Raw genomic sequence first — 13295 nt, forward strand, 5'->3', positions numbered from 1 at the left:
CGCTGCTCCCCTGGGTCCAGAGAACGTGTGGTGGGCAGCCAGCGTTCCAGGGGCCAGGGAAGCTGCAACCCGGACCCTGGGCACCAGTCCATTGGGTGTCTTCCAGCCCCACCCACTCCCCCCTTCTGCTGTCTGTCTGTCCGTCGCCCGGTCTTGCCCACTGAGAGGTCCTCCTCCTTGTCTGTCAGTTGGCTAGCAGGTCCCTTCCCCTGACTGTCCGTCCTTCCCCTGATCTGTCTGTCAGCCAGTCCTGCTCTCTGCACACCCGCTGGCCAATCTGCCAGTCTGCCCCCTGCTGTCTCGGCCAGGTCCTTCACCCTGACCTCCTGGGGGTCAGCTGTGCCCACAGTACCTGTGCTGAGACACTCCCCCCTCTGCCGCTGGCTGCCTTTTCCACATCTGGTTTCGGCTGGGGGGCAATCCTCAACTCCCCCCCTTGGCCCAGTCCCCCCGCCTGGCCCAGCCCTGGTACCTGGGGCAGGAACATCTGCAGGGAGTCCTGAGTGAGGATGGCCGTGGCGGCTGCAGAGGGTGGCTGCCCCAGGACGATCTTCTCCGGGCTGGATGCCAGTCCTGGGCTGGGCTGGGGGGTGGTAGCCTGAGGTGGGGCAGCAGCCTGAGGGGTGGGGGCCTGTGGGGGTTGCTGCACTTGAGGCTGTTGGAGGCCCAGAGGCAGTGGCGTGCTGACCGCTGGGGGGACTGGGGGAGCGGGCTGCACCGTGAGGACTGGTGTGGCCTCCCCGGCGGTGGCAGCGGGGGTAGCTGGCTGCACCAGCCCATCGGGAGTATTGAGCATGGCCACGGCACTGGGGGGCAGCGTGACCCCCTGGAGGACGGTGGTGGCAGCAGGGCCAGCGGGTGCCGGCTGGCTCTGTGTAGGCAGGCTGCCGGCAGCGAGTGACACGGGCATCTGGAAGAGTGCGGGCTGGCCCACCTGGATGGGGGCGGCCGAGAGGATGTGGGCAGCACTGTGGGCCCCCGAGTGCGGGGCCAGCACAGGGCCCAGGCTCAGCGGGCCTGCCAGGTTCTGGTTGGTGAGGATGGGGTTGGCGATGAGTTGTCCACCTGCATGGGGGGCGGCGGCGGTCAGGATCTGTCCCCCCACGTTGGCCGGCAGAGCTGAGAGCGACTGGGGGAGCTGGACGGCAGGCGTGCCGGGCAGCAGGAACTGGTTCTGGCCGGGCAGCATGTGCTGGGCTGGGATGACGATGCTGCTGCCTTGGTTCAGGAGGTGGAGGCTCATGGACTTGTTCAGGGTCCCGGGAGCCGGGGATGGGGCTGCGCCCGTGGTGGTGACAGGGGGCTGCTTGAAGACGTTGGCCTGCAGGGCGGGCGCCGGGAAGCCCGAGAGCACCACGTTCTGGCCTGCCTTGCTCGCTGCCATGAAAGTCAGGTTCTGGGGGGCCTTGGGCGGCTGCTGCAGGGTCCCTGGTTCGCCCTGGATGGTGAGCGTGGCGCCCGTGGGGGCGAACGGCTTGGGCGTCAGCTGGTAGAGCTTGGGGGGCAGCACGCCTGCAGGCTTGGGCTGGATGGGTGTGGGGGTGCGGTGCAGAATCACATTGGGTGCTGGCACCAGTGGCGATGTGCCGAGGCCGGGGGCCACCGCCAGGGGCTGTCCTGAGGGTGCCCCGCTGGCTGCTGCCGTGGCTGCCCCCGTCCCCGCAAACACAGAGTTCCCGTTGAGTGTAGTGGCTACAGCCGCCGGGAGGCTCTTCTGGATGACCAGGCCTGCCCCCTGGGGGGACACACCAGCTGAAGCCAGGGTCACTGGCTCTGAGGGCCCAGCTGCTGAGGCCAGGTAGCCGCTGACAGGCACCTGCTTGGCCAGCAGCTGGGAGGTGGGTGGGTTGAGCGCCATGACGGGCTGCCCCACCACCTGGATGGGTGCCAGGCCAAGGGTGGCCGCTGTGGTTCCCCCAGGGCTGCCATTGGGCAGGCCCTGGAGGCCTGGGATGGGCTGCAGGGTCACATTGCCCAGGCCTACGGGCTGCAAGAAGGGCTGGACACTCAGGGCCTTGTTGACCATGTCCTGCGGGGGGACCAAGGCCTGGTGGGTCAGCACAGTGGGTGGGGCCTGTAGCCCCAGAAGGTCGGCACTGCCTGGGAAGAGGGCCTGCGGTCCTGCGGCCACAGCGGCTGCCCCTGCAGCACCCGTGGGACCTGCCCCACCATCCGCGGGCTGCAGGGTGGGCAGTTGGAAGGGACCCAGGTCCAGCTCGGCCTCGGCCTCGAGCGTCTGCTCAGTGATGTTGGCTTCCTGGAGGCTCTGCTGCAGGATGTCGCAGGGCTGGTCGGCGCCCCCGCCGCCCCCGCCGCCCCCTGTGGCGGGTGAGCCCAGAATGTCATCTTCCAGGAAGTCCAGGTCCACACTGGGCGCCGGCTGGCTGGGCTCTGGGTTCAGGTGGTTGCCAGGAGCTTCTTGCACATGGAGCTGAGGTGAGGGAGGGGAAGGGGGAGAGCTGAGGTTAGTGAAGAGCACACCCGGCGTCACCGTCACCGCAGCCTGTTCAGGAAACTCCACGGGCTGCGGCTCAGAGTCAGAGCGCTCGCCTGGCACTTGTGACTCCCTGGGTTCGATCCCAGGCACCACATAGAAATAAGTTAATAAAACAAAGTATCGTGTCCAACTACAACTAAAAAATAAATATTAAAACAAAAAAACAGAAAGAACACTCCAGCCAGAACGCGCTGGCCCTGCGATGTGACCCCAGCTCTGCCAGTGCCTGGGTGGCAACCTGGGGCTTGCTTAGTCTGACTTCAGTTTCTCACGGGTCCCATCAGCAGATGGTAATAAAAATGAATTTTTAAATAGTTCCTTTTTATTTTTTATTTTGAGTCAGGGTCTCACTAAGTTGCTTACGGCCCCCCTGAATTGCTGAGGTTGGCCTCAAATTGCAATCCTCCTGCCTTGGTCTCCTGAGGTGCCAGGATTATCGGCGTGCGCCACCATTCCTGGGGAGTTCAACATTTCCAAAGCCCTTTTCAGCCTGAGGGGGACACAATCCAGGCTGCGCGTGTGTGAGCTGGAGCCCCATGGGCGGTATTTGGGCTTGGAATATGTCACCTTCACTAATCTTAGACCAGATAGTGGATCAAAACCTGTAACTTGAAAGTTCTGAATGAACCCACGGAGGGCTTAGAGCAACGCCCAGAACAGCATGCGTGTGAGAAACAGAGCGGTTATTATTGTCCCTGTTTTTAGTAAAAGCCCAGCAAGAGGTGCTGCTACATCCTCCTTCCAAGCAGGGAGGCCACCTGGGCCCCAGCTGGTGAGGACAGAGGAGGGGGCACCGCAGGACAGGGCTCTGTTTGGCCAAACTGAATGAGCACCTGAAAGGCCACTGTGCCCTGGGGTTCTAAGGCCAAATGGTACGAAGTGCCAGCCTTAGAGACAGTGTGAGAACTCACCGACACCAGGTGTGAAATGTGCTAGGAACCCAGCCGGGGACCTCACAGGTGAAAGACTGACAGTTACGATGGGAATAACAATCACAAAATAATAAAAGTACAGGGTTATCATCGTCTCAGGTCTATACACATAACAACTCTGCCGGGACATGTTGTTGTTGTTTCTAAATGTAAACATTTATATCATGAAAGGCAGATTACTTGGAATATAATATTACAGTCGCTGGAAGAACTAAATGGAAATTAGCATCCGCACCATTTGTACCTTAAAATACCGAGAGCCGGGCGCAGGGAAAGAGGCCAGGGCAGGGGCCCGGCAGGTGCTCCAGTGCGTCCCGAGTTCCCCACTCTGAACTTTGTGGTCACCACACCTTCATCCCCCAGGCAGAGACATGTCTGTGTGAGGAGGCCCCTCCCCAGGCCACCCTGCATGGCTAAGCCGGGGCAGGACCCCTGCCTTCCCCCACCCCTCTCTCCAGAGCAGTGTCCCATGATGAGCCCAGCTCCCAGAACTGCTCTGCACCAGCTGGCTCAAGGACATGCTGGCCTCACACACGGTCAGGGAAGTCCAACCGCGTGGACTGCCCCACCTTGTTCCTGGTGACTGTTCCCTGCATTGGCTCATCAAAGCCTCCAGGGGACACACCCAGGCTTTCCCTCTGGCCTTTGGGGCCTCCTCCCACTGCCTGCTTTTTGAGCAACTCGAGCGATGACTGGGAGCGTGGACACTTACCCCAGGACCTTCATAGAAGGCACTTTGGGACTCCCCAGGGGCATCCAGGAGGTCATCGCTGTCCAGCTGCAACAAGACCCATCCCCACCTAAAGTTAAAGGTCAGCAGGGCAGGCCCAAATTCTAGAGCAGTAACCCTGAAGGCAATTTGGGGTTATTCTAGACAAAAAGAGGACGGTGAGGTGGAGGGTATAGGAATCAGGCCCACTCAGAACCCAAGGCACCCCAGGCCCAGGCCAAGCCCCAGGCTGGCCTTCAGGGCTCTTCTGGTGTCTTCCTTGGACTTGAGACCTCTGTTTGGTGCCTGTGGCCAAGCCATGCCCCTGTCTTTGGCCCTCAGTCTCCGGCAGCGCGTCCTTCGGGTGCTGCCTGCTCCCGACCACTGCCCTTCCCTCTCACCAGGTCACCCCTTCTCCACACAGCTCACTACCTAACACACCACGGAGGCCTGTTTCTGAGAGGGTGAGGCCCGGTTCTGAGTTCCAGGACCATCTCTGGTGCCTAGAACAGGCTCTGGCATCCATACTTAAGGGCCCAGTATGGGTCTGTCCATGGCTGAGGACTTCTAAAATTTTCTCTCAGCTGAAGGTCTCTCCAGAACCCCAACTTGCACATCCAACATCCCACCAGGAACTTCTGGAATCTGCCCTGAATTTCAACTCTTAGAAACACAGCACTACAATCCATTTAGTTGCTCAAGTCAAAATCTGGTAGTTGCTCGAGGCCCTCTCAATCCCCTGACATCAAATCCACTAGCAGTTCTATTAGTTCCACCTTCCAAACAGATCCTGAGCCAGCCCTTCCCACCCCCCACTGCCTGAGTCGAAGCCAGGCCAGTGTCTCCCGCTGCATTTGCGCCAGCTCCGCGACTTACTCGGTACCTCTCCTCTCTAGCACGGAGCTCATCCCCTCCCTCTGAGCGTGGGCCAGACTTAAGGACTCTCTGCTGTGAATACAACATGACGGAAGCGACCATGCAGGACTCTGGAGACTGGGTCATAAAAGGTACTGTGGCTTCCTTCTTGTTCTTTCAGATCATTCCTCTGGGGGAACCCTGCTGCCATGTCCTGAGGACACTCCAGCAGTGCCACAGAGAGGCCCACTTGATGAGGAACTCAGGCCTCCTACAAGCAGCCATAGGCAGGAGTCATGGCAAAAGGACATTTTCTAGCCCCAGAGAGCCCTCAGATGACACAGCCCCCGTCAATGTTTTGATTGTGCCATCATAAGAGTCCCTGAGCCAGAAACATCCACTTAAGCTGCCTGCAAGTTCCTAAGTATCACAAACTGTAACAGATGTCTCAAGTCATATGGAGAAGATTTGTTGCAAGGCCAGAGAAAACTACTAGAGCTGCTCATAGCCTCACCCTTGCTCCAATGTCCAGGGTGAAAACTGAATCTGGGATTCTCTTGCTCAATAACCCATGAGGGCTGCTGTCATGTTCTGAATGAAGAATCCAAACTCCTTTGTCAGGGCCTCCCAGGCCCACATAACCTGGTGACTTCTGTCCACTCCATCTTATGTCCTACTAGTTTCCCCTTCAGTTTGGCCCAATCAACCTTCTTTCTGTTCCTTGAATATGCTACTCCCTTTCCTACCTTTGTATCTGCCAGGAGCACTGTGGCTACCTTCAACATCATCCTCTCTGACCACAGCAGCTAATGGAAACTCTCATCCCTTTCATTTTCTTTTAATTGTGTGTGTGTGAGTATGTGTGTGTGTGTGTGTGTGGGGGGTGTTTGTATGCATACGCACACACAGATGCGCACACATTGCCAGGGAATGAATGAGGGCCTTGTGTGTGCTGGGCAGGTGTTACACCACTGAGCTACACTCCAGCCCAAACCTCTTTCTTGTGCAGAAGACATCATTATTTCTCACCATATTGTGCACAGTGGTTTCATATTACCTTTATTAATTATCGTCTTCTTTGCTTAGCAAAGAGATACCTGTGGTGTAAGGGCAAGAATGTACTATTTTGCTCATCAATATAACCCCAGTACCTGGCTTATACAAAGCACAGAGCAGACATCTGTTGAATCAAGGGGACACGTTTCACTGCCAATTCCATAGCTCTCTATCCAGGAATGCCTCTCTCTGACCCATATTTACCTTCTCGGATCCATGCAAGAAGTCATTGAGGGCCTGAGGGTCACTGAAAGAGAGAAAAGGAAGAGACACTGAGGTGAGCTGGGAGGGGGAAGGGGAGTGGGGTGCTTGAGAGAGAGGGCGGGTGGGGAACCCATTACTCACCAAATCACGTCTAGTAAGCATCTCCCATCCTCATCATCCATCGCCACTGGATGGGGTGGGGTCAGGAAGAGGGCGAGGGAGACAAGGTTAGATCGTGACAGTTTGCTCAGTCCCCTCCCTTCAGGGGAGCCCCCTGGAGGGGTCAGAGTTTCTGCTTCCTTGAGTTTGTGGGGACAGAGGAGAGCGGGTGCCCTCCCAGGCAGAAACTCCTGACCAAAGACAGCTTCCTTTCCTCATCCCCGGACTCCCCCAAACACCTGAGGATGACAATGACAGTGACATCAGCTGGGACCACACAGGCCCTGTGCTAAGTGCTTCAGATGCATTTAGCTAAATGAGTCCTCTCGGAAGCCTGTGTGTTGCGGGGGGGAGTGCTGCCACCTCTACTCTGCAGATGAGGAGCTGGCGGTGCCAAGATGGCTGCTCTCTATTGTGCAGCAAGCAGGTGGCAGAGCCAGGCCCTGAACCCAGGGCGCCCCAGGCCTGCTCTTCACCAGTGTGCTGCCTGCTCCCTGGAGAAGGGCCTGGCTCAGAGTGGCACGTGGTAGGGGTCTGCCCCGTGAAGGAGCAGATCAGGGAGGGAGGGAATTGGGGTGGGGCCTATGGCCCCAGGCCCCCTGAAGGCCATGCAGTGTGGTTCTCAAGGAAGGGAAGGAAATGGGGGAACCGAGGTGGAGGAAGGGGAGAGGGGCCCATGGGGTGGGCTACCCTCGCTGTCGGAGTGATGAGGATGGCGAGGGCTAACGTTTGCTGAGCGCCTGCCTCATGCCAGGCCTGGGCAGGTCACAAACGTTAGCCTGTCACCCCCGTGAGGAAGGGGTGTTCCTCCCCTGTCCCTCCAGACTGCCATCTTCCCATCTCTAAAGTTCATCCAGCCGCACCCCTCCCCCTAGACAGTGGACCCGCCTGTCCTTTCACCCACCCATCCCTTCCTGCCCCCCGGGTTCCTTCTGCCATCCCCCTTCCCTAGGGACACAGCAAGGGAGACAGAGTCCTCCAGCAGTGGGGGCTCACAGTCAGGCCTGGGGGGCTCTCACCTGCTGGTGAGTGCACGTAGGGGAGGGCCCTGAGCCCACTGAGGGCTTGGTGACTGCACAGGCAAAGCCCCGTGCGTTCACGATCCTGCAAGCTCTTTGTGGGTTCCAGCCCCTCACCCCACTACACCCTCTGGACGTGCCTAACAGCTGCCTCCTATGGGCACCCTGACCCACCAGCCTCGAGTGCTCTGGGATGGAAAGGAAGAGTGTGGGCCGGGGCCTCCAGTGGAGGCTGGGGCTTCTCTGAGAAGTGCCAGCGGAGGCTGATGAAACCCAAAGGCCTCTGGCCAGAAACATGCCCCAGCAACACACTGCATATGCTCCGAGGTCACAGATGGCCCCCCTGCCACACAGCGCAGAGAGCCGCATAGCTGGGGCACTCCTGGGCTCTGCACATGGGTGGGGATACACGCTCTCCTGCCCCACCGCCAGCCCCCACGGTGCTTCCTTCTGCCACAAGCCCTGCCCTCCCCAACTAGCCAGGGCGGCCCACCAAGGCCAGAGCTGCGAAGGATCTGGAGGAAGGGGAAAAGGGGCAGTAAGGTCCTGTCTGCAACTGGCACGAGGCAGGGGGATGGCCCAAGTGACCTAGGCTGGAGCAGGAAGAGCGGAAGGAGGTCGCTAAGATAGATTTTGCCAAGTGGGAAAGTTCCTTCCTCATCCCACAGCCATGGTGGACCCAGGGAGGGGCACGGAGGGATTCTTCCCTGGTTACCTGCGCTACAAACGAATCATGAAGGGAAGGAGGGGGTGTCCACTCCAGGTCTACGCGGGGCCCCCCGCTGGGGACTTGGAGAGTGTCCTTTCAGGGGCCAGCTGCAGAGAGAGAATGAGAGAGGTTGTGAGTGAGACAGAGGCGCAGGGTCAGGGATGGGTCAGCAGACAGAGAGGGGGACAGAGGAGATGGCGAGGGCTGAAAGGGCAAGGCTAAAGGGGTCGCAAGGACAGCGGGGATGAGCATGAGCTGAGGCCATGCGGTTCCCAGCACACAACACCACGTGCCAGCCACCCATGGCGTGCACTAGGCTGCAGCGCGTGCACCGGAGGTGGTCCCGGGCAGGGCCAGTTCTCCTTCCTCAAGGCCACTGAGTCCCACAGAGTTGTCACAAGCACTGAACTAGTGAACATGGAGCCATTGCTCCTGGAGACAAGGGCAGGTTTCTGTCAACCAGCCCAACGTCCCCCAGGTTTCCCCGTTTCAGGACACCCCTCAGCAGACGCTGTGGACACACCACAGGGAGCCGTGGCCTATGGGCCTGCCGCCTCCATGGTGCTTTAGCACAGGGCTTGGGGGCCATTCTAACTGGTAAAATTGTCACCAAAAAGCATAATGACATGAAAACATGGCACTAAAAGACTGACAAGAGGCTACTATGAGCTGAAATGAAAAGGCCGGACACTGGGAACTCCAATTTTTCATCACACTAGACCCTTTTGCACGTGACCAGGAAGGTACCATTTTTGCAAGTCAGTGAACTGCCCACAGGGAATCTGTGAGGGGCGAGGATAGACTGCAGCAATGACCATAAGAGCGGGCCTACTGTGCGCCAGCCCCTGATGCGGGCATCAGGGTGTTCACTCATCTCTCCATCTCAGTCCCTACGAGGCAGGTGCTTACCACCCCTGTGTGTCGATGAGGAAATGGAGGCTCAGGGAGGGTGGCTCTCTGGTGAGCGGCCAGGGTGGACACCAGACAGCCCCCTCCAAACGCTGATTATCAGACTAGAAGCAAATACACGATTAGGAGGCGGCAGCATGTGTCTCTGTGTCACTTGTGGAGGCCTGAGACACTCGGGGTTTGGAAAGCAATGGTGGTGCAGCAGAGAGGGACCACAGGCGCAGCCGGACTCTTGCCCTCTTTAGATCCTAGGCCTCAGAAAGACGCAGAGAGCTCTGTCAAAGACCATGGAGCAGGCCCCTTGGCATCTGGAACCCAGGCGCGCTGCCTGTGGCTGGAGGTGCTCCCCAGCTTCACAGGGCTTGCAGACCTTCTCCCTCCCTCTGCTGCTGGTTTCCAGCCGGGACCAAGCTCTGTGAGCTTCCTGCCAGCAGAGTCAGGGGCAGAAGAGCATCCTGTGGGTGATCTCCAAATGGGAACTCCAAGTGATCTATGGGAGTTTTCTTTTTGAGATGGGGTCATGCTGTTGCCCAGGCTGGCCTTGAACTGCTGGGCCCAAGGGATCCTCCTGCCTCAGCCTGAGTGGCTGGCACTATAGGTGTGCCCACTGTGCCTGCTTCTGAGAATTTTTTATTCATGTGTTTTTATTCCAATGGTAATATTAAAGAAAAGAACAGGGAATTTTCTGGACTGAGGAAAACATTCTGCATTGTGACTGGGCTGAGGATTAAGACAAACACCAGGGGTTGAAGGAGACAATCAATCTAAGTGTCCCCTGGGTTTATGATGAAAATGAGGAATTGCGATGGAGATTCTAGGTGTCATGATGGCTTTGTGTTTTCCCTTTTGCCTTCCCTTTAAGAGACACCGCTCCAGCATCTGGTGGGGGTGGTGGCAGCACCACCTAGTTTACTGTACACCTACGAGCTGTGGGGGCTCAGGGCCTACTGTCCAGGACTGGGCTGCCAGCCACCAAGGCTATACGTGAGAAAGTCCGAGTTAGTTAAAGTCAAATGAAACCAGAGCAAAGGAATGAACAGGAACTTTCCAAAGAAAATACACAAGGTCAATAAACATAAAAAGATGCTTAGCATGATGGATCCTTAGGGAAAGGCAATCAAAACCACCAGGAGACTACCTCACACCCACGAGGGTGGCCACTTTCAAAAAAAAAATGCAGAAAGTAACAAGCCATGGCCAGGACACCGCGGCGGAGCTCAGCGCCGGCAGGAGCGGCAGGAACGTGGCAGAGTCCGGCAGCCCCTGCACGCGCTCAAGGTAGAATGACCACGTGATCCTGCAGCTCCGCCTCAGGACACATCCGCAAAGAGCTGCCCGTGCACCCATGTCCACAGTACCGTTCACACACGGCAGCAACCAGCGGCCACCACGGAGGAATGGACACGCAGAACGCGGCGCAGGCGCGCGGCTGGGCCGATGCTGAAGGAGGGAATCCCGCACCACCGGCAGGAGCCCGCGCGCATCGTGCTAAGTGAAACAAGCCGCGGGGCGCCCGGAGCGGTCACAGTGGCCACGGGGGTTAGGGTAGTCGCAGCTTTCCACTGGAAGGCTGCAAGGCCTGGGGAGATGCGGCGGTGGCTGCGTGGTGCAAACGCACTCGACGCCACTCCAATGCACACTTCCGACGGCAAGTCTGGGAAAGCTGGTGATATGTGCACCTTTACCACCACGAAAAACTCTTAAGGAAAGGCAATCAGGAACATGAGTTTTAAATAAATAATATTTAAATAAAAAAGTTAAACAGAATTAAGCACAGTCCTCAGTTAAGCCAGGCACAGGGCAAGTGCCTGACTGCCACTGGTGGCTGGTGGCCTCCCCAGGGCAGGGCCCAGGGTTGGACACCACTCTTAGCAAGAAGCTCACCCATGAACGTGGTGGATGGAGCTGGCTGCTGGCCATGGGGCTCTGCCTTTTATTGTTCTATGTGGTATATTTCTGGAGAGGTCCATCATGAAAAATTTCAATTAAAATACACTTTAGCCAGGTGTGGGGTGCACACCTATAATCCCAGTTATGCCTGAGGCTGAGCCAGGAGGATGGCAAATTTGAGGCCAGCCTCAGCAACTCAGCAAGGACTGGGGTGGGGGTGAATCTCAGTGATGGAGCAGCTGCTGGGGCTTAATTCTCAGCACATAAATAAATAAATAAATAAAGAAACTTTGCTACCCAAGATTCCACGTGTGGTTGTTTACTTTCACCCCTACCAAAACGTCAAGGAGAGGCTATTGCCTGTTAAGTTCCCTGCATAGCAGTGGCACACAGTAGGGCCACAATAAATACTTATGGAATGAAAGTGTGAGCTCATGGGGGAGTTCAACAAAACCGTTCATTTATTTAAAGAGCAGCCTGGTGAAAACGCATTCACTAAGCACCTACTGTGTGTCTGGCACGGGGAAGAGCTGTGGACATCTTGAAGAGCTAATGCAGACCCAGTCCTTGGCCTTGGCAGCGTAGTCGGTAGTTGTGAACTGAGGATGGCTCTGGACAATCGCTGCCACGCCACCCTCCTGTACCCAGAAGCTTTTGCAAAGCAACGGGGCGGGGCAAGCTGCTTGCGTGCAGAGCTGCCACCCAGCACTGCCAGCGCACGGGGGGCGGGGGGGGCTGCTGTGCAAGACTGGCCCTCGACGGCCTGCTCCTGTAGGCATGGCCACGTGACTTGAAATGAAATGGAGCGTCCCTTGAGAGCAGAAGCTTTAAGAGGCATCCCATGGTTCTGCTGACTCCCAGGACAGAGTGGACAAGAGTGGGCATGTGGGCAGAGGAGGTCCACCTGCAGCAGGCAGGCACACAGGCGAGCCAAGCCTTTGCCAAGGTAAGTCTCGGAGAGCCGGGGCTCACCTGTGGTCCAACCTCGAGCTGCGTAAGCCCAGGCACAGGGCACATGGGGCACCTGGGCCCGTGGGGCCTCGTACTAACAATGTGCCCAACACTCCACTGTGAGGGAGGAATGGGGCTGACTCACACTTTATGGAAAACAGACTCAGAGGGGGTCAGGACACTGGCTCCAAATCATACCGTGGGGCCAGAATTTGAACTCAGACCCTGTGATTCAGAAAACCTCATCCTTCACCACCACACTATAAAAAGCAGCCGGGCCAGGCCTGAAAACCACAGCCAGCCTGAGAGCAGCAGTGGCGCAACAATGACAAAGTGTCCTTCCAGAAAACCGTGTGAATTCCTCCTCCACTTGTAATGCCATCGGAGTTCTGCGCTGTCATCAAGAGCTGTGCGGGAGCCAGGCCGCCTCGCAGGATAGGGAGCTACAGGCCCCGTCAGCTCCAGAACCCGGCTCCCTGTCACTTCTCAGTAGGAATTTTAGTACCTCTCCCATTCCCTGAAGGAAAAAGAGCAAAAGCCTGAGAAACCATGTCACTTGTGGCGTGGCGTCTACCTGCTGCTCTCCCCACCTCCCCCTTGCGTGCTCGCAGAGCCGCACTGCTTGGGGGAACACACTTGCCAACTCCAAGATGTAAACAAAGCTTGCTCTGAGCCAGGCCTTTCCCAGCTACGGGTCACGCCTTGGAAGGTTGTGAAATCAAATGAGCAAGCTGTGACCCAGAGTGTCTTCCACCAACAGCGTGCAGTCAAACCCACCAAGAGAACACTCCAGTGCTCTCGCACAGGAAGGGCTTGTGTTTGGGGAACTTCAGATCACATGCCTCTCAAACATACTGTGAGCTGTGGTCACACAGCCTCCAGGTAGCTGGACTAAGCCGGGCACTCCAACCTCCTTCCCCAGGTATCCACGCTCCCGCCTGTCTTGCAGCTAGAGTAGCCACAGAACCACAAATAACGACACCAGGTGTACAGGCCTGGCATCTGCTCTGTGAGAAGGACGGGGGACTCTGGCCAACTTGGACCGTGCTTCTTCCAGAATGCAAATCAGAGCTTCTCTGGAAGGAAGTTTTTTGCTCCCTGCTTATAGTTCTCAACAGAGCTGAGGAAAGTGGAGCTGTGGCAATTATCTCGAAACCAGAGGACAAACCTGAGGCTGGCTGGTCACAGTGGTGCCCACCTGAGGCTGAGGGAGGAGGATTGCAAGTTCAAGGCCAGTCTCAGTAACTCAGCGAGACCCGCAGCAACTAATTGAGACCCTGTCTCAAAAACAAAAAGCGAGGGGGCTGAGGCTGTAGCTCAGTGGTAAAGTGCTTGCCTCACATGTGTGAGGCGCTGGGTTCACATATAAAAATAAATAAAGATACTGTGTGTTCATCTACAACTA

The 13295-nt window shown here is 57.3% G+C and overlaps 1 protein-coding gene across 2 annotated transcripts in view; it reads right to left on the bottom strand.

Moving 5' to 3' along the window:
* Bicra (BRD4 interacting chromatin remodeling complex associated protein) overlaps nucleotides 1–13295 on the bottom strand; it is a 68189-nt gene that overhangs the window by 16328 nt on the left and 38566 nt on the right. For both annotated transcript variants that reach the window (XM_046455624.2, XM_046455623.2), the window contains exons 2-6: nucleotides 8147–8247; nucleotides 6395–6440; nucleotides 6254–6296; nucleotides 4142–4207; nucleotides 473–2431 (exon numbers count right to left, since the gene is read on the bottom strand). In XM_046455624.2, the coding sequence (XP_046311580.1) occupies nucleotides 473–2431; nucleotides 4142–4207; nucleotides 6254–6296; nucleotides 6395–6435 (2109 nt within the window). In that variant the 5' untranslated portion in view covers nucleotides 6436–6440; nucleotides 8147–8247. The remainder of the gene's footprint in view (nucleotides 1–472; nucleotides 2432–4141; nucleotides 4208–6253; nucleotides 6297–6394; nucleotides 6441–8146; nucleotides 8248–13295) is intronic.

The sequence above is a fragment of the Marmota monax genome, unplaced genomic scaffold (assembly GCF_021218885.2).
Source record: "Marmota monax isolate L192 unplaced genomic scaffold, Marmota_monax_Labrador192_F-V1.1 WCK01_AAM20220418_F8-fsc00149, whole genome shotgun sequence".
Classification (NCBI taxonomy): domain Eukaryota; kingdom Metazoa; phylum Chordata; class Mammalia; order Rodentia; family Sciuridae; genus Marmota; species Marmota monax.